The sequence below is a fragment of the Grus americana genome, chromosome 3 (genome assembly GCF_028858705.1).
Source record: "Grus americana isolate bGruAme1 chromosome 3, bGruAme1.mat, whole genome shotgun sequence".
Lineage (NCBI taxonomy): Eukaryota > Metazoa > Chordata > Aves > Gruiformes > Gruidae > Grus > Grus americana.
The window spans coordinates 1,762,534-1,783,984 of NC_072854.1; the positions used below are offsets into that span (position 1 = coordinate 1,762,534).

A 21,451-nucleotide genomic window follows, 5' to 3' on the forward strand; every position below is an offset into this window, starting at 1 on the left:
TGGGGGAAGAAGAATCTTAACATAGGTTTTGTCCATCTCTACGAAGGGTAAGGAGGACCAGAAAAAGGGATTTAAAGAAAGGGGATTTTTTTTTGACTCCTCCTTTCCTGCCTCTCTTAAAAATGAGACTGAAACAAGGAGAAAGAAAAAAAAAAAAAAAAAAGAGGAAAAAAAAAGCTAATCCGGCACAGCAGAAGGCAAGAGGAGGAGTGATTTCTACAGGTGGTTTATGACTCTCCGCATGATCCACACGCCTGTTACATCCTATCAGATCCTCTTCTTACGGCGAGGTGCTAAAGGATTTATTAGTTCTTGACAGTGTGAGATGTTTAAAAGCTTGAGGATGTAATAACCAAATGTTCACTTGTTAAAATAAAGGCACTGCTTGGAGAGGTCTGCGCAATTCTTAGCAGCCTCCCCTTCCCCTCGGTCTATATTTAAGCTGCCAGCTAGATTAAAACTGTCAGAGCAGGGATGAGAATTTTATTGACATGCTTTGTAGGTGGTATGGCTCCATAAAATAAACATATACAGAGGATGCTCCCTGGTGTTGCTGCACAGGCAGAGATTTTTATAGTACTGACCTGGGGGAGTTTGTATCTGAAATCAATCCCTGATATAAAACAGATTCCAGAGGATACGGAGAGACAGACTTCACAAATGTCTGCGGAGAGCGTGGGCAGGGATGCAATCCGTTTAACATTTCACGTTGAAACCAAACTGCAGAGAAGGGGAGGGCGTGAAATTCCCCGAACCCGCTCCAACAAACTCTTCACCCCTCATGCGCGAAGTGCAATTAATTACTGTGTTAACGGGGAGGTTTTAATCCCGGGAAGGGTGCGGGACGGAGTGTGGGGCAGGGGACCCACGCGGATGCTCGGGAAGCAAAGCGAGGAGTCTCGCCCCAGCTTTGTGCTGGCAGAAGTCACTGCCATGGACGGGGATTCGGCTCTCGAGGCATTTTTCAAAATCGAAATTTTCAGATTTATAGAGATGAAGGCCAGTAGAGATCACTAGATTGGCCAGTCTGACTTCTTGAATGTCACAGAGCCATTAAAGTTCACCCACTTCCACCACCATGAGCCCTGAACTTCTGTTTGGCCAAAACCTGACGCAACCCACGGCTTCCCTTGGCAGCTGATTCCCAAAGCAATCACCCTCCCAGTTGTAACTCTGGGCCCGAGTCCTAATTTGTTTTTGTCTGGCTTTGGCTTTGAGTCATTCTCTGTTATGCTGGATATAAAAACCTCTTTAGTAGCCAGCATTTTCCGTTCTTGTTAGTGTTTGTGGTGTCATCACCATGTCCCCACTCCTTTTTTTTTTACCCTCTCAGATACACTCAACAGAGTCCTTCAACCTTCCAAGCTGCAAGACATTTTCTCCAGCCCCTGGCTCATTTCCGTGACTCTCCTCTCTGCCTCCTCTGGATTTTGCAATCTCCTTCCAGCATAGATACCGTGCCTGAGCTCCAATTTTGTCCCACCAACTCCATGCACACGTAACATCACCCAAGAGAAGACCACCTTGCTTTTCATCACATCCCAAGTTCACATCAACTGCCTTCGCTTCCAGAATCTCCAGATCTTCTTGGAAAGCACCATTTCCTGGGATACCATCCATCCAGCACTCCTGTATGCCCATCCTGTATTGGCCTAGCAACAATTTTGTATGTCCTTCCACATCCACGAAGATGTTGAATAGCACCGAGATCTAGCAGCGACTCCCAAGAAGCTCCACGAAACTCAATTTTGAGAATAAAGGTGTTTCATCAGGATGAGGAGAAGTCACCAGTGGTGTTCCTTACCCAAGGTAAGAGAGAAAATACACACCAACTCGAGGGTGGGTTGACCCATTCCCATGAAAATGGGAGGCCCATTTGCTCTGCTAAACTGTGCTAATTTCTCCCACTTTTTACTACTTGAAGGTCACACAGTCAACTGAGGACATGAGCTTTGGCGAAAAGTTGGGGATGGCTTAACGGAGGTGACAAGAGGAGACAACAACTGTTACCTCCAGCATACCAGGGGTGGTACCACCACCAACCTAATGCTACTGGTGAGATCTGGTAAGAAAAATCATGACAGTCTGGGTCAATTCACTCAAGAAAAATTAAGTTCAGTTGAAAGAAGTACAGAAAAGAGCTGTTGGGTTGATTAAAGGCATAACTATCTAACACCAAGATCCTAGGAGAGCTTGGTTTGTTGGACAAGTAGAGAACAAGAGCAACAATTTCTTCAAAATACATTAGGGAAGGGTGGTAATTACCAAACAGAAGGAAGAATAAACCAAACTAAAGGGCAACGCTGGCACAGAAATGATCCAAAATTCATTTCCACCAAAACCGAGCAGATGGTTTCATCCTCTTCCGGATCTCAGAAGGATTTCTGGAAGGATGAAGCTAAACAGTTAAAAAGACTGGATCTGTTTGTACTCTGTTTACCTTGGATCAGCCTCACACTTGAGGCCTTTCAGTGGGCACCTACTGAAGCCAAGGAGGAATTCCCCCTCCCTGCTGATGTCTAATCTGGCCTCCAGGGTTTGGTTGTTTTTCTTTCTCTGTAGCCTTCTAACATACGATGAAAAATTGGCCGCCAAGACGGGACGAAAGCAGTGTGCATCCCTCCCCCTAGCAGCACGAGCAGCTCCATCAGGGTTAACCCAACCACCAGATTTGGGATGAAGGAAAAGCTTTCCTCCCCAGCACCTGCAAACACCCGGCGACAGCGCCGCTGGCCGAGAAGGTCCTTCTGGACCTCAGGGATGAAGACGGAGGAACCGTCTGCAAAACACCGCTCTAAGGCAGAAGCAAAGCTTCCCTTTTCTGACCTCCCTTGAAGCAAACAAAATCAGGATAACTCCGATAAAGTCAATGCATTTAAAGAGGAGACTACAGCACCAGGCTGACAGTTGTAGCCTGAAGAGATTCCAATCTAATTTTAGATTTGACACAAACCTTAATGTGGTTTTAATTAATTAATTAAAAAAATCCTTTAATTAATGTAAACCCCTTAAAGCGGTTTTCATTTACTCTATTTCCAGAAGACATTTCCACTTACATTGCTCCTCAGATGCCATTCTGCTGCTTGCTTTTGTTCTTCAGTCAAACCTCAAACGTTAGACCCAAACTTGTGTTTATAATACATCGCTGGCCTTGAAAGCTGGGATGCTTTGAGCTCAGGCTATTTCTTGAGCCTTCACTTTAATGACTTGCCAAGTAACGGGGTTTCCATCTCTCTCTGACTGTGCAAAAAGTCTACAACTTGTTCTTCCACTGCATGAAAGTGTCCTCTTTTGGGTCCACTGAAGGACCTCTGTGTTGACTTAACGCATAAAAGCTACCAAAAAATACACTTGAATCCTCTGAATCTAATAGTTTAAGTTTGTCTCAATTTCTGCATGCAAGGCAGAAAGGCAGCAGTGACGGCGTGCTGTCATCCTGCCCTCCTGACAGCAACACCCACCTTGGGCAGCTCTCCAGGACCAAGGAAGGAGCTCACACGTGATGTGGGGATGCAGCAGGACATCCTCGGGGTCCAGAGTCCCTGGGACCTCTCTCCCCCTTGGCTCTCCTGATGGTAACCTGTAGTTGGTAGAGCAGCCACTGGTTCCTGTCTTCAACCTACTCCATCTGCATGGCCAGCCTAGACACCACATCTAGGTGACCACCATATACTGCATCCAGTTTTGGGACCCCAGTGTAAGACAAATTGGAGTGAATTCAGTGGAGGCCACCAAGATGGTCAGGGCTGGAGCACTGATCCTGAGACCCGAGGCCAAGAGAAGGAGTTTGCTCAGCCTGGAGAAGAGATGGCTTTGGGGTACCTGACAGCAGCCTGCTCATGCTGACAAGAAGTTATGGAGGTGTTGGAGCCAGGCTCTTCACAGCGATGCATGGTGAGAAGATGAGAAGCAAGAGATGTTCAGGTGGGATAGGAGGAAAATCTTGTTCACCATGAGGCCAGCCAAGTGTTAGAGCAGGTTGCCCAGAGCACGTGTGCTTCTCCTTCCTTGGGGGCTTCCAAAGCCCAACCGAGTAAAGCCCTCAGCTACCTGGGCTGATCCCAGAGCTGACCCTGCTTTGAGCTCATTGGTCAAACACCACCACTATGAGAAACGGAAATAAGCTTTATGGAAATGAGATTGTTCCAGTCGGACAGAGAGATTGCCAGTGCCCAGGTGAAATGTTAGACTTGTCCAAGAGGATACTGGATTACAACATGGGGAGAGGGAAGAGCTGAAATGAAAGAGTATTCAAAAATATAAAATGCAAGAAATAAAGCACGCATAAACAAGGCAGAGCACACTATGCAGAAGGTACTTTCCCTGGGTGGCATGGAGGCAGCAGCTCCAAGGACCTGAGAAGTTTAATCAGAAACTGGAAATACTGCCTGTGATTCAATGCATGTCAAGAAAGATGCGTTCAGGTTGGAGCTGGTGAAAGAAGGATATGCAGACAATTTAGGAGGATCCTAAAGAGAAAGAAAAAATTGCCTAAAGACTTTAACTACATTACTCTGGCAAAACAAAGCCAAGCGAGGGAGAAGGTCCCAAAGGCTCCTTCTGCTCCCGCACTGGAGATGTCCAGCTCCTTTGCAGACTCAGCAACATGGACCTGGGCTAGATATTTCCTCAAAGCTAATGAAAGTCCGGGTAGGGCTCCATCCCCAGGGGCTGCAGACACAAAACCCTGTGGACTGAGAATAATGTGGGAGCCTGGACCTGGGCAGAAGAAACCAGCTGAAAGCCTTTACTGGCTCTGCACTGGGTTCCTCTGCTTTGGGGTAAAGCTCGCCAAGGGGCCTCGGCTCTGCGACTTGCTTCCACACATTGCACGCAATTACTCGCTTTGTGGTTTTATGGGAGTAATTTTATGATCTTTAATAACATACCACATCACTCGGCTGCTGGGATAAGAAGGGGCTCGTGACTCAGCACCCAAGGACAAGGTCTCGTCTCCTCCCAAAGTCTCATGCCGCCATCGCAGGCTGTGGGAGAAGCTTCTTCCCAGGCCGCCACTTCACCATTTTCTGACCACCGCTAAATACAAAGCCAAGGCTTTTTTTCCTTCTGTTTTTTAAAGCTCACTATGTGCCGGCATTCCCAAACCCAAGAAGAAAATCAGCATTCGTTTTGAAGAGGCTTCCATACGTCCCACTGAGGACCCAGGACCTCTCTGCGCTAGAAGCTGTACATGTATATCACAAAATAAATCCAGGGCCAAATCTAAGCATATGACAAGACAGCAGGGAAACTTAATTAAAGGAAAGTCACTGACAGCCCAATGATCGTATGCGACAGAGCAGCCAAAATCAATAATTATTTCATATACTTCACTTAATTAACCTACTGTATTTACCCAAAAGGAAAATTACTTCCCCAAGTAGGTTAACTTCCAAACGGGGGGGGTGGTCTTAAATTAAGGGTCCTCTTCTTTTAGGGCTGATGTTCCCTAGTGACAAAGGAGCCCAAAGTTGACTGAAGGAGCCCGTCTTGTTATGGCCACACTTCAGGAAAAAAAAAAATTCAAAAACGTTGGGAGGACACAACTGCTCCGTGGTTTTATTGGACCCAAAAGAGGACACCTCCATGCAGAAGAACAAGTTGTGGAATTTTTGTGTGGTCAGAGACAGAAATGCTCTTATCCCTAAAGTCCCTGAAAATTAGTACAGTAAAGGCTCAAGAAATAGCCTTCTCCCCCTCCCTGCCCAAAGTAACGCAACTTAAAAGTTGAGGGTCATCTCTGTAGGTTACCGCAGTAACGCTCGGGAAAGAAAGCTAATCCTTCACCTAGTGCCCTTTTAAAACGTCCGGAAATCAGGTCACTATTCTGTAGCATTATTGCAGAATAAAACTGCATTAATAAAGATCTGAATTTTTTTTCCTTATACATCTATAAGAATAAATTCAGCAGCTCCACCGCCAGGCTTCACTGGGGCTGAAGGTGCCATACGTGGGGTCATACCACCCTCCACCACCCTAAGAAGCAGTGACGCAGGGTCCTCCATGAGACAAGCTAAGTCGTACAAACCCAAGCAAACACAGAATAAATCCTTCATTTTGGCAACTGCAGAATAAATCTGCTGGGGTTTTTGGACCTCGCAGGACCAGAAACTCATGAGCATCACCCCACGTGTCCTGGCGGGGCCGGGAGCCGTGCCGCGGCTGCTCCTGGACCAGGTAGCTGCCGGCTCTGCTCGCCGATTCCCACAGAAGCCGAACATACGGCGGCACAGTGGGAACGACCGTCAGCGAGCGGCGATGAGCAAACGCAGGAAGGACGAGGGGAAGGAGGTCCCTTGGACGCCGGCGGTGGTAGAGTCGCTCACGATGCCTTAGGAGGTGTTTCAAGGGCAACCCTCTGTGGCTGTTTGAGTTTGTAGGCAGTGTAATGAAAAGCTCAATACGATTTGATTTATTCTGTTAAGGTGCTGCATTTATACTCCTGCTCTGGAAGGAAATTAAGCAGCCTATCAATGAAGAGGGCTTCTGGGAAAAGACTTGGTGGTTTCATCTTAAAAAGGACACTGCCAAGGTTGGGAGCTCTACAAGGGAGATGAGATGACCCCTCCGCCAGCTCCTGTCTCTGTCAGATCTCCGCATGCTGCTCATCACCCCTTCCATAAACCAAAGGTTATCACCCTCCAAAAAACAGGGTGTTTAATTAAAAAACTCTTCCAGGGGAAAAAGGGAAATACCTTTCTGGAGCCCGCCTGCCACCGCAGAGCCTGGCATCGCAAGGGTGTTGGATGCCGAGGCTCTGCCTCCCCTTGGGGCAGGGGTGACCCCAACCTCCAAAGCACTTGCAGGGTAAGCATCAAATATTATGTCATTTTACAGAAAAGGAACAAAACAAGTGGCAGTCTGTGCATCGACACAGCATTTCCAATCTCTCTGCTCATTTTTGTACTCTCCTGTGCGACCAAGATGCTTTATTTTTGCATTTGCAGCCACACACCGGCCACCTTCCTGATGGCAGCCAAACCTCCTCCCCGTCCTGCAGCCTCCTGACTCCATCGCATCTCCACCACGCTGCCCTGATGGCTTCTTCTAACAGCCTTCACACCACCTCTGCTAACCCTACAAACCAAGGAGCGATGCATGGTGAGCAGCGAAGCTGTCCAGCTTGCCTTCAGCCATCGGGTTTTGACCGCGGCAGCACTGCTCTGAATTAAAACAACCTTGGGAGAGCTCACCTCCGTGTGATGGATGGACCAGCTCCATCTCACGGCATGGCTCCGCAGCAGAGGACCCACCCCAGGAGAGGACCTCCTGCATCCACGTCCTGGGCGTGAATCAATCTGAAGGCAAAGGGGAAGGAGGTCCGCACAGATGGACCACTGCCCCGCGGAGCCCAGGCAGGATGCTCGGAGAGATCTTCTCCTTGCTGACCTCCACGCTGCCCAGGAGATGTTGGTGGCCCTTTCTCCTCCTTCCCCAGCCAGTGACCGCGCGCAGGCAGGGTTCAGGGTTCCGACACTCAAACCACTCCACTTGAAAAAAATCGAAAAAACTTTTGCGGGACGGACAAAGGCTGAAAAATTAACTGTCTGGCCTCTTCCTCCGCTGCGTTTATTGCTGTCTTGGCAGATGAATTTCAGGTTGCTGCCACAGCCGCAAACCGCTTGTTCTGCCAACTGTACATTACTAACATTGGAAGGTGGCCAGACCTAGGAATCTTTTCTAAAAGCATTTGCTTCATACTTTAAATAGCAGCCCAGCAGGCGGGGGGAAGGGAGGGAGGGCTCAGCCCCTGCGTGCGATCCATCTGCAAGCTTCTGCCGGCCCCTCCAACCCTGTGCAGTTAAAACTGAGGACAACCCGCGGCAGAGGTGCGAGGGTGGGGAGAGCCGGTGGGATGAGACCTCCAAACCCTCCAGGGCTGGCGACGGGGACGATGTCCCCCCTGGGATGTCCCCGCTCCCCCGGTGCTGCCACCTGCCCCCTCCCAAGCTCCCCAGCTTCGTGCCTGGCACGTTTTCCAAATTAAATTAATAACAGGACGTTGGGTGGGTTTTCTTCATTGAAATCTGCTCTGCTACGAGGTTTAGCATCATTTTCCCCGGTGCTTATGGGGTTTGCTTATTATTGGGCTGAGCATTTGCTGGGTTTTGTATGATTTTAGGATTTGCTGGGATGTCCTGAGCCCGCTGTAACACAACACTGCAAAGTCCAAACGCCCCAGCTCCTCTCTGTTACGTGAACTCGGGTCTCCAGGTGGGTTTCCTTAGAAAGGAGCATGGCCACGCGCTGCAGGGTATGTCACCGTTCACAACACTTCAGCAACAAAACCACGTCCTCAACAGTTAGCAAATATTAATCAGTTTTATGGCTGAGAAACAGAGAGGAGGAGGAGGAGGAGGAGGAGGAGGAGGAGGAGGGAGGACACGGGCAGGGAAACACGACGTCTGACACTCCATATAACTACAAGGACAGAAAATTGTCTCTGGCTGCAAATATTCTGACTTTTTACCATATTTCTCCTACTTCCTCATGTAAAATGCTCTCGCAGTAAACTGCTAAGAACAAATACAGGTGAAGTTTCTTCTCTTCAGTAATTTGGCGCCGCACTAGATAAGCCGGCAATACGGAGCAAAGCTCAAGGCATAATATTTTTAAGTAGTGCTTGTCCTAGTTAATGTTCAGCCCTGCCGTGCAATGTCAAGAAAACTAATGAACAGTGAAGTGGCAGCGAGCAGGAACCTGGGCGTACTCACCCGCTACCAAACTCCTTTCAGAGCCCGGGCACAACGTGAATGAAATCTAAAAGCAGTTGTCCTGGTTCATCGGGAAGCCCGGGCAGCCCATGCAACGTGAGCCGAATGCTTTACCGCAGTGCTTGCCCCAAAATTCGGTGCCTAAAATAATAGTGAGCTGGGAGGACCTACGGCAACGCCTGGCTTGTGACAGGACAAGGGGTGATGGTTTTAAACTAAAAGAAGGTAGATTCAAACTAGATATAAAGAAGAAATTTGTTACGCTGAGGGTGGTGAAACACTGGCACAGGTTGCCTAGAGAGGTGGGAGATGCCCCATCCCTGGAAGCATCCAAGGTCAGGTTGGACGGGGCTCTGAGCAGCCTGATCTCGTTGCAGATGTCCCTGCTCATGGCAGGGGGGTTGGACTAGATGAGCTTGAAAGGTCCCTTCCCACCCAAACCAGTCTGCGATTCTATGGAGTGCCTGGCCGTGCGTACCCACATCCCAGCCACGGGGTTTGGGAAAAATTTAACATCTGTTATCGGGCAACGCCGCTCTGCTCGGAACATGCGACAGGAGCTCTGGCAAAGGCAACGCTTGACGGATGACGCGTTCTCAGCGCTAATACTGAGCGGGATTCACCTTGCACGCAAAGGACAAAGTGTTTGCACAAAGGACAAAGTGTTTGTGTGAAGGAAGAAGTATTTGCATGAAGGACAAAGAATTTGAGTGCGTGAGAGAGGCAACCCTTACAGGCGTGATGCAGAGCAAGCTGGAGCCCACCTGCAGCAGCTCCAGGAGGGATGCTGGGGTTGCAAGGACCTGAACAAGTTCTACTCCCTCTTTAATACACCTCACCCCTCCCCCTGCGCATCGCTTGAGCCCTTTGGACTTGCACGTTTCAGTCTACGAGTTGACACTCGTGGTGAATTTTAACCTTTATATGGCTTTTCAAGCATCTCTTCTCTGTTCACCGGTTACAGCGCCGTATTCACCGGCCGGAGGTGGATTAATCTGTTTGGTTGGCAGGAGAACAGATCTGACAAGGGTACATGGTTCTTCACCAAGCCTTGCACAGCGTGTGGCAGAGCTATCTGTCCTTCCTCTTACCCAGCCATAAAATGGGGTTTCTGCACACAGTTAATAGCAGTATTGCTGAGAAGCCCTTAATGGGCCTGATCCTGAGAGCTTAACAAGCCCTCCTGATTATTTCAGTCTAAGGAAGAATTTCAGGATGAATCATAAACACAAAGTGCCACCTCGCACCAGAAACAAAGGTGGGATCTCAAACAAGCCAAGCAACGGAGGCGAAGCATACCCTTCCATATTACTGCTTCCGTAAAAGCGAGAGGAAGAAAACTATCGCAAACGGAGTGATTACGCCATGATTTTTCATGAATTAAGTCACAGTTATTTGCTGCGATGTAGTGTCTGAAGGGTACCAGGAGAACGCTCTTACTCCGACAAGCCAAGGCAGGAGGCTGCCGCCTTACCTTGCTCCAACCTCTTCATCTGCTGGATCTGATCAACAGTCTTCTTTAGGATCTTGCATTTGTCAGGTTTGACACTCAGAGTGTCGATGTCCCCGATGTTTGCAGACAGCAGCTCCGCCAGCTCCTCTAAATACTTGTTCTCCTGTTCCCGTCGCCGTTTTTCATTGCTGTTAGAGAAGGGAAGAAAAATTAAAAGTCATATCAATGACTTTTTCTCACTGCTCAGTACTGGCTGGAGTGATGACCATGCTGTAATCCAAATATCTCCAAAATACTGGGGAGTTCATTCAGACCTTTGCCTATTTTTATGCATATAATAAAAATTAATGCCAAGGAAGATACATAGGGCTAGCCAGACACCTCCAACAAAAACAGATCTTTAAAATTTGGGACTCTGTCTTCCTCTCAAAAGTAGTTATAAATGAGTTATATCAAAAATAATAAAAAATAGTTCTATACAGCCTCTTATTTTTCTACAGCCACTATTCCAGCTGTCGCCAAGTTTAATCCTAAATTCATACAGAAAAGCTAACAACACCCACCAGAGTTCACCAAAGTGAAAATCGGAATCAACGGTGACACGAGGAAAATGAAAAATATTCATGAGATCAACCTTTTTGTCCCAGTGAAAGCAGCTTTTCTTTTAGCTCTTGGCCGCTGCAGAAGCCCAACGCTCTTCCATCAACTATTTGTAAATTCTGAGAACTGAGAATACATTATTTACGTGCTATGACGTGGCCATCGTTGAAGCCACCTTGGACACTGTAACATATTCCTTTAGCAAAGACGTTATGAGCTTCGAAGCCACCAAAACAAATTGTGCACATGGGAGAGACACACAGAGACACATTTTCCCTCAATACTTTCTTCTACATCAACCACGGGGTGAAATGAGCACACCTCAAAACACCCAACATGACTCTACACCGCTTGGGATGCCTTTTATCAGGTCGGTTTTCAATAAACCACCTAATTTTTTGTTGCAACCTCCACAGGACGCCCAGCACTCTATTTAAGAAGCATTGCCTGAAAATCTCTACTATCTACCGGACACCAAGAAGCTGCTGAGATGCCTGTGGGCACAGTGAGATGTTCTTGGTCTCAAAGAGGCCCCACCACTCATGGAGGGGCTGAGAAAACACTAGATACAAAAGCTGAATCCAAAAGTCTGGTTCAGTAGGAGATTTGTGTCCCACCACGGACATGCTCTGGCTTGTGTTACGTGACCGAACAAGCTCTGCTAACAGCTGAAGGCTTCGAGAAGAGGTTTGGTTTATTTTATCTGCTGAGAGGGGGCACGTAGCAAGTGCAAACCAACCAGAGCATGACTATACCCTGATAACTCTGTAGAGACCCTTTAGAAACCATATCTGTCCAAAAGGAGATGAGACACCACCAGCCCTCCGCTCCAAGGAGCTCCTCAGGTAAGCTGCCCAGATGTTTGTTTATTTTTTCCTAATTCCAGCCACTTTATTAACTCAATATCCAGGCCTGACAGGTAGGCGTTGTCTCTTCGACATTTTACTGCTGCTTAAACGTGCTCTCACATGAAAATAGTTGACAACTGCAGGGATAAGCCTCCATGATGAACCTCCCCTTGCCTCCCAAGTTCACTCTCCATCATCTTACTTCTCCTCCTGCCCGTGTCTCTCCAGGTGTCATGACTGCCCAGAGGAGCAACAGGGATGACTCGCCCTCCTTCAGCTCAGTGGAGCAGCACAATCAAAAAAGAAAGGAGGGTATGGAGGACACAGCCGTGTCTCTGCTCAGGCCACCGGTCTTGTGAAGTCCATGAGAGACCTCCCATGGGAGACACGCAGTGCAACCTGGAAACTCCTCTGCAATGGGCTCGGGTAGGTGCAGGAGCCCTCGCTTCCCCAGCAGGCAGCTGCCAACGGGTCACAGGCAGCAAAACTGGCTTCACGGAGCTCGGTTGGATGCAGAAGTGCTAGGTCCAGCCATGGCCTTCAGCCTATTTTTGCACAGGTATCGGTGACACCGGTGCTGGCGCGCTCCCTGGCAATGGGCAGGCAAATGCTTCTCGAAGGAGCTGAGCAAATATTTTAGTTAAGGTCAAATTAATTCCTAGCTCTCCCTGCGAACCAAAAAGCAATAGCAGAGGGGAGAAAGAGAAAAAAAAAAATCCCTCTGTTGTGGGTGAGCTCATTTCATGAAAACCCTTAATGTTGCTGTTGCTGTGGCAACTTTCAAATTGTAGGAGGGAGAATTGGCCAATTTTCCTTACATAAAAGCATCATGAGAATATTACAGCAGTAGGATGTTCTTTATGACTCCCAAGTATCATCAAAAGGAATAGTTAAACCTTCGAAGTTTTAACAAAGGAGTTTTGAAGTTCACTTTGCTCCAGAGTATGTTACAGAGGACTCTGGCCAGCCCAGGGAGGAGGACAAGGTCCCTCCCCACCACGGCTGCGAGTCTGGAGATGGTTCGAAGGAAGTAAGATGCAGCACTGGTGAGGACTTCTCTTCTGGATTTTGGTAACATGCTTCAGCTCCAGTGTTCGGGGTTGGATGGCCAACCCAATGACAAGTATTTGAGTCAACCCTTCTAAAAATGCTTGTAGGTGCTTTGTGGATGCAAAACCTCATTGTGCTCGGACAAGGAAGGAGAATCCTTCATCCAGAAGTTTCTGCTTCTCCGCGATCAGTTTGTTCTTCGTCCTATGTATTTTGAAAGACCCCCGGTGTTGGCAGCAGCAGGCTTTCTTGGGGTGCTTAGGGGTTAGGAAACAAACCACAAGAGATCTGCTTTCCAAAGGCAGACCAGATGAAGCAAAGCCAGGTGCATGCTCATTCATCTAGAGAGCAATTCCTTCAAGAAGAGGTGTCCAAGCCCACCTTGCTACCCATGGCTCTGTCATGGGGACTCAAGGACCAACAGCTTCACCCTACACTCACCTCTGGGGTGAGGATGGGCTCCTAGACCAGCCTGGAGACAGCAGCGAGGGCGGAAGAGCTCTGACTCAAATGACTCGGCCAGAAGGGGGAAATACTTCATGTGATTACAGAAGTATTTGATAGGAATAAGACAGCTACAAGTGCTATCAAAATGTCTTCTGCAATTTAATGGCACCCCATGAACCACAGAGCCTTTGTAAGAAGGTGCGTGAACTCTACAGAAGGGAGATGTTGCAACCAAAACCTTCAAAAAACAGAAATCCTCAACCACTTAATGCCTCTCTCCTGGAACACCGTAGCCTTTACATTTATTGTCTAGAATATCACGTATGAGCTATAAGTGATAGAGAACACACCCGGGGTTTGCTCAGGGCATCCATATTCTGTAACGATGAGCAAAACAGCATCCCAGGCAGCACAGACACGGAGTCAGCAGTAGCATCGTACGTTCATCCTTAGTAACAGGCTATATCGCCACGGAAAAAATGCACAGGATTGACAGGGAGCCTGGAAAAGCCTGTGGAAGGAGATCACAACTGCCTCTACCCGGTACTTTGCAGTCTTAAATCAGGTGGCAAGGTAGCTGGGACGGGAAGGCTTGGTCATAAGCAAAAGGTGCCTTTCCGCAGTGAGCTCAGCTTTGAAAGAGCCTGCATCAGCACGCAGAAATGAAAATATTTCAGATAGAAATAATTTCCATTCTGTAACCGCACCATGGAGCAAGAGGGTCTCCACCAAAGTTTCTGAATACTACGAAAACATGGGTTTCTTGGGAATCTGGCGTGAAGAAGCAGAAGGCTTGGGATGATCTGCAGACCTCACAGAAGTATCTGCCCCAAATTTACCCCTGAGAAAGCTTTCCCGATGCTCTGAGCGCTCTCAATTTATAAAATCAATACGTTAACTTTGATAACGAGCCTCTAATCATCATTTGCCACCTAACAACAAGCAGAGCAGATGGGGAGCCGCATTTCCATCATGCTCCATCTTCCACTGCAGCCACCGCTAAAAGCAAAGCGAAGTTCTGGTGGGAAGTGTGAACGTTTCCGAGTGGCTGAAACCTGGCTCCATCTGCTCGAGCAGACGGGACGGAGCGACGCAGTGGGAATGACAAAGTAGCCGCGGCAGGGGACGGATTGGGAGCGGCGCACGTACCTCTGGGCTGTATCGCAGGGCGAGCCTTTCCTCTTCCGAGAGTCGGGGTTGGCAGGGTCCGTTGAGCTGTCCCCAAGGCCACTCATGTTGGTTGACCTACTTTGCACCTGGAACCGAAGAGAGACAGGGTAAGGACAAGCTTTTTGCAGCTGCAGGAGTGGTTCCTCTGCGGCACAGCCGGAAAACATGGACCAAGGGAGCTCTGAAGAGGGAACTAACCCAATGCAAGTCTTTCTTGTTGAATTGATGACTCGTTTGTGAAGGAAATGGTGCAAAGGGAAGACAACACGTGATCACGTTACCCTCCTTTTGGTGTCCCCCGCTCACCATTTGGCCAAGCAAGCCCTCCCCACCAGCACCACCATCCTTAGATCACAGACTGAGCTCTTCCCTGTATCCCTGTACTCTAGCTCCTTGGCCCTACAGCATTTTAACAACGATCTAAACACAGCCCGCTCCAACGCTTTGTTTAAGGGCATTTGATTGCTTTTGTTTTGTTTTCTTTTCCTGCAAGCTTCCATCTTCAGCTCCTCTGCCATCTTCCCCCCGGTTCCTCTGACTTACGGCTGGCAGAGGACGCTCCACCCCTTGCATTGTGTCTGCACTCCTGCTCCCCCCCACCTCCTTTCCCCTCGGCACATGGCCTGGGCTTTAATTAGAGCTGCGAACTGACTCATCTCTTAACGGGATGCAACACCCTCCCACGAACCCCTCCTCTACCTCCCGCTGAGGCTGCCTCCCACGCGTGGTCCTCCCAGCCCCAACCTTCTCCTAGCAGAGAGCTTCCCACCACAGCCGGTCCTTGGCCGGTCCCAATGCTGGGCGCCTCCCGGGTTCCAGCTCTCTCCAACACGTGGACATTTCACCCTTATTTTTGGGGTGTAATTTCAACAGATGTTGGGTAAACTAGTCCATGCTATGGGAAACGAGAGCTCTAAGCAACCAAAGAAGGTCCAGAAGTCATGAGGACTGTAACATTGCAATATCCCACGTACTAATGCTCCTTAATAAAGAATTATACTTTTTATATTTAACTGAATAAAATAGTATGTAAGCCAAATAAGGGCAAGAAAGTCAATTAAGGCTTCTTTCTGGACACTTCACCTTGAAGGGTGTTAAAGGGTTTGGACAAAGACCGTGATACTCTTAGACCTGAGAACTCAGACAATCTGCTCCAACAACCTAAAGGGACTACACACGCACAGGACATGGTCAAAACCTCATACAACATGTTAAACCAAGGGACGGAGCTTCTCCAGAAGAAAACCCAGCTGTGCACGTTGCTTCCCTTGCTTTGCTAGAGCCATTCGGTGACATTTCCAGTAACTACAATAATTGAACAGTGGGTAATGCCACCCTCCAAATTCTTCATTTAATTTTTAGAAGTATTTATCATTGTGAGAAGATACAACCCCTGAGAAATAAAGTAATGGTACCCTGAAACACTGGCACAGGTTGCTCAGAGAGATGGGAGATGCCCCATCCCTGGAAACATTCAAGGTCAGGTTGGACGGGGCTCTGAGCAACCTGATCTAGTTGAAGATGTCCCTGCCCGTGGCAGGAGGGTTGGACTAGATGAGCTTTAACAGTCCGTTCCAACCCCAGCCATCCTGTGAGTCTGTGATTCTATGAAAACCAGCGTTACCAGCTTCGTTATCTCCTACGACTGAGGCATCCAGGGGTACGTTACACATTTTGGCCCACCACCTCCCCCAGTGACTCACCTCTACACTCAGAATTGAAAAGCTCTACTCCGAAATACATGAAATACCTGAGTTTAAAGTCCAGTGCCAAGGGGCAAGAGCCCATCTTTCGGCAGCACACAGGCATTTCTGCTAACGCTTGCATCACCAGTGCTACGGCAAACGTGGTTCCTGAAATTGTTTTAGCAATATTAGAGCAGGTGATCAATGTCACGGACACGAGAGCTTGTCCACCGAAATGAGAAACCCTGAGCAGATGCCAGCAAGCTAGCCATGACCATGGATCTGAGTTCATGTTTGCAAGAAGGAATGATGCCAACGCAAATATAAGGAAGGGGAAAAAAGCAAACTCTTGAAAAATTTAGAGACTGGAAAACTAAAAGTGCTGCATCATCTGCTCTAGGTGAGAAAGGGTCGCTGGGGTTTCAGAGAAGCTTCCCGGAGATTAAACCTTCTTCTTGAAGGTTTAACTTGCTCTCACCAAAACAGAGTCTCTCTAAGTGGCGTTGCTCTTACAGGTCCTGATTTTGCCTATCAGCAACTGAATTAAAAGGAAAAACGAGCGGGGATAGGGCAGGTAAAGTCGACTGTCCCACCGGGATGCTCCACTGCGGGGCTGTGGCTTGGCAAGAGCGACCATATGCCCTAGAGAGGTGAACTAAGGACAACATTGCATCCTTAACTGAAATCCTTGGCTTGAGTTAAGCCCTTGATGTAATACACTCAATGTTTCTTTTTATTGTAAAAGTAGTTTATTTTATGGCAAAACTTGCCAGGGCTGACAAGCCAAAAAATGTCATTTAGTCTAAAAATAACGGGGATGACTCGGTTCGAAAGCCCCGTTGGGTCAAGGCAAGAGCAGGGGCCAACATCCCCCACTGAGGGAAAGGGTTGGGCTGCTGGTGAAAGGCAGTTCTGCCTGCTGCTGCCCGCGCTCCAGGCCGTTTCACCGGAAACCTGATTTCTAAACACTGGCTTCTTGTAAAAATGTTAATATTCTGCTGGCCTAGGAAAGCAAACAGAGGCAGAGGAAGGATGGCGCGATGGTAATGAAAACGAGCTAATTAGTTCAGCCAGGGGTGGGGGAAGCGGTTTCCAGGCTTAATACGGGGGTTGTCCGACACAGACCTCTGCTAAACCAATTGCTCCTCTGCTGTCACAAGCACCAAAATAATATGTTAAGGGATGGCATAAAATGCTGCTGCTGTCCCCGCCGGTGCTGCTTGCTCACAGGGGCTCCTTGGGAGATGTTTGACCACGGCGGGAGCAAGACCTAAGTGTTGCATCAACACACAAGAGCGTTGGCCTCTCGCATTCCTCCCGATGCACATGGAAGAAGCCTCATCCCACAGATGCCCTGAACCTGCTGCTCTGAAGAAACCCCGTGTCACGGTGCAAACCCAAAATGTAGAGTGGGGTTTTTTCAACAACTATGGATATTATCATTGCAACCAGCAGCTTCATGCTTTGTCTTCCAGCTGGTGCACAAGTCCGGGGTCCTGGAGCAGCAGTGTTGATGAGCAACGCTGCGATGTGCACCACGTTTAGCAGCAAAGCAAGCGCCTGTGACAGAGACTGCAGCTCCCCAGCTCCAGCTAAACCAGGGCTGAACTCAAGCCACTGGTGAGGTCAACGGTTTGGAGCTTCTCAAAGGTGATTCTCCATATCCACGTTGTTCTTGCTCCCCTGGTTCTTAGTCCACAGATCTGGATACAGCATTAGTCCCTGGCCCCTCTTGTTACCAGCACCTCAATGCACCACTGCATCTGCTCACCGGAGACCAATTAGTCTCAGAGAGACTAATCAGAAGGAAAAAGGGAGAGGGGGAATGGATAAGAAGCTGAACTGAACTGCCCATGGCCAGGCAGGTGAAACCACCTCTGATTTCCAACCCTATACTCTCTCCTCATCCATCGGTCCTGCAACATGCCATACCGGAGCATCCACCTGAAGAAGATGCTGCTTTTTGGGATGCTAACAAATATCCTAGCAGAGATAAGAGCCTGGACACGTAGGATGAAGCACTAACCAACATCAATATTCCAACACGACCTTGGGGATCATGACACAAATGAAATTTCCACATTAACAAAAAACGAAAAAAAGAAAAAAGATGTGAATTATTGCAGCTTAATGCTTTGCTCTCCTACTAATACCAACGGATTTCCAATAGCTTCCCAAAGACAGCCATCGCTACCTCTAGCAGACACAAATGGCCCGAGTGATTTGAACTGACAGCGTGGAAGACAGAGCTGGCCACCAAATACTTAATTTTAACAGAACTGCCTATTTCTAAAAGGTATTTCCCACATTTTGGATGAATTTGACCCCAAAAAATCGCTTACAAAATAACACTAACATCTATCAGAGTGAAACACAATTAGTCGGTTGTTTTTAAAAAAAACGACAATGTTGGAAAAGTCCCTCATATTACAGCTATTTATCATCAAAATACAACCCATCTGTGCATACGCAGTCTCAATTAGAGGTAATTAAGAGCATACCCGGAGTGTCGCAAGGACACGTCTATATTGTTCCCCTCACAAGTTCATCATCAGCTGTTCCTCTCATTGCCGGGGTCAGAACAAACCTTACTTTTTTTTATTTTTATTTTAAAATTTCTGCAGATTACAGAAGACACGTGGAAGCTGTGATGTGGATAGAGAAGAGGCAACGGGTGCGAGTGAGTCCCTTGCTAACTTACTGCATGCGGTGCTAGGTTTGGGCTGGGGTTTTTTTAAAAAAGAACTTCTTTTTCTGACCTCATCCCCAACAAAAAAAGGAGAGAAATGTGAAGTCCTGATTACACACCGTTTTTTTGGTGGCTGAAGTTGTCAAAAACAAGTGTCACATCCGTTTTGTGCAACACTTCTTGGGGAATGTGTGTGTGTGGTGGGAAGTCCCTGTATCCATATGCCACTGCTCCAGCCTGCAGACGTCCGCCTTCCAGCTAAATCCTCTTTTCTTGGTACCTTACCCCAATTTCCCTGCTTCGTTTCCTCCTGCCTCTCACCTAGCCTGCGAGCCCTCGGTCTTCTGCCTGAGCCTGGCTGAGATGCTGCCGGATGGACCCTCTGACTCTGGGACATCCGCCTGGGAAGCACAAGCAACTGGGTTTGCCTTGGTTCCCGTTACCCATCCCGGCCTGAGAATCCCCCCTCGACACCAAGTGATGCTTCTGTCGTTAGGATAATAACAATCATGCTCGAGTCAAGGCTGGATGGAACACGCTCAAGGTCACCAGGAGGGCTTGCAGCAACCCTACCTTGAGTCTCTGAGGTCGTTAGGGCTGTAGGAGGAGGGAGCTGATGCAAAAAGATTTACTTTCACTGGGGAAAACAAGAGGTGAAGGCAGCGGGGAGATCCATCCTGCCTGATCTCGCATCGCCTCGGTAAGAAGAGTTTGTGGCAATGGGAGGAGGATGAATTCAGGGAGAGAGCAGCACGCCCCAGTGTCCCCATGTCCGTCCAGCCTGGAGGGCCGGTATTTGCTTTCCTTCCTAGGAGATAAGCAGGACGTGCAGAAATCTTAATTATCACCGGCTCTGCGGAGGCAGCAGGCTAATAAAAGCTGTCAGCTCGGGGACGCAGTGGAGCGAAAGCCCACCATCTCAATTCCCCGCATCTACATCCACCTGCCAGCCCTGTGGGGCAGGGGACAGGGGGGATGTGTGAGATGCCTACAGCCTTCAGGAGAGGCTTTCCACTGCCACTGGCGTGGAGAAGAAAGGACCATGGCAAGTCGGGTGGCCCCGGGCAGCTCATTTCTATACCCTGCTCCTGCTATGCCAGGAGGGAAATAAAAAGCTCCCCGAGTGCTGGCAAATCCTGGGAATTAATTGACTTAATATTTACAAACCGCTCTGAGTCCTCTTGTGAAGGGCACCCTGGAAGTGCAAAGCCCTGGCAAGCAACGAGCACCCCGGCCACGCGTCATCCTGCAGCGGTCCACGTCCAGGCACCAAAGCTCCCAGGAGCTTTTTGCTCTTCAGAACCAAACAAGGAGATGGGTACAGAGCTGAAGGTGTCTTCTGACCTTGTAGACCATGGCGGGTTTGTTCCTTGACCCTAATGGAGAAGCTCAACCCATCCTGGTGGAAGACTGAACTCCTGGCAGCGGCCCCATCCTGCATTCACTACTGCAGAAGGTTTTGCAGAGGTGGGAAATGCCAACAAGCTGGTGTGCCCATGGGGAATAAGAGTAGCCCTTGGCTTCACAACCACCCATGGTGGCCATGATGGGCCAGCCAGCACCAAGAATCAAGTCCTTCACCCACAGGTCCTACAGACCTGTGTCCTCTGCAGAGCAGCCATGGGAAGGAGTGAATCTCATACTAACAGCATACAGAGACAGGACACCAATCCCACCTTTCAGGGCACCGTTTTCTTTCTGATTTTAATTCTGAGCACTAGAAATGGCTCCAATGAAGAAGATAAGCTTTGCTTTCCAAATCCAGGCTTCTCCATCACCTTCTACCCACAAGAAATAGTTTGCTTTGGAAAGGTAACATGGGCTGTACAGACCATAAAATCAAACCTATTCAGCCAAAGGGAATTTTGCATACAGTAACAAAAACGCACGCATCCGAGTGAATTCCTTCAGGATGAAAGCACGGGCCAGCTGCACACCAGCCCTGCAAGTGCTTGCTCTCTACATGATCCTTAGAAAATATAAAAAGAAGGGAAAGAGGTATCAAAATCAATGTCCTGCGGAATGAGTATCATCCTTTGAGAGGCCACGGGCTAAGGAGAAGGTGTGAATTTTAATGCGCCCATCATCTCTATCACATTTACAACTCTCAGAGCCACAGCAGTCATTCCCCTTTAGCCCGGGGAGAATTCCAGCAGCCAATTTGTTTTACAAATGAATGGGAAAACATGGGAAAGGGTTTTGCCTTAGCACGATGAAAATGAATAATCCAGCTGTGGGAAATCAATATTTTGCTGGATGGTCACACTCAGCAAGTTGCGGTCAACAGCTCGATGTCAAACAGCAGACCAGTGAGGAGTGCCGTTCCTCAGGGGTCGGTACTGGGACCGGCACTGTTTAACGTCTTTGTTGGCAACACGGACAGTGGGATCGAGTGCACCCTCAGCAAGTTTGCCAACAACACCGAGCTGTGTGGTGGGTTGACACGCTGGAGGGCAGGGATGCCATCCAGAGGGACCTGGACAGCCTGGAGAGGTGGGCCCGTGTGAACCACATGGAGTTCAACAAGGCCAAGGGCAAGGTCCTGCATGTGGGTTGGGGCAATCCCAAGCACAACTCCAGGCTGGGCAGGGAATGGATGGAGAGCAGCCCTGAGGAGAAGGACTTGGGCTGTTGGTGGACGAGAAGCTCACCATGAGCCGGCAACGTGCGCTGGCAGCCCAGAAAGCCACCCGTGTCCTGGGCTGCGTGTCCAGCAGTGTGAGCAGCAGGTCGAGGGAGGGGATTCTGCCCCTCTGCTCCGCTCTGCTGAGACCCCCCTGCAGTGCTGCGTCCAG

At 48.7% G+C, this 21,451-nt stretch overlaps 1 protein-coding gene across 9 annotated transcripts in view; it reads right to left on the reverse strand.

Annotated features, from left to right (window-relative positions):
• Nucleotides 1-21,451, reverse strand: part of NCOA1 (nuclear receptor coactivator 1) — a 185,237-nt gene that overhangs the window by 49,375 nt on the left and 114,411 nt on the right. For all 9 annotated transcript variants that reach the window (XM_054821103.1, XM_054821098.1, XM_054821099.1 and 6 more), the window contains 2 exons: nt 14,262-14,368; nt 10,189-10,355 (listed from right to left, as the gene is read on the reverse strand). In XM_054821103.1, coding sequence (XP_054677078.1) covers nt 10,189-10,355; nt 14,262-14,347 — 253 coding nt within the window. In that variant the 5' untranslated portion in view covers nt 14,348-14,368. The remainder of the gene's footprint in view (nt 1-10,188; nt 10,356-14,261; nt 14,369-21,451) is intronic.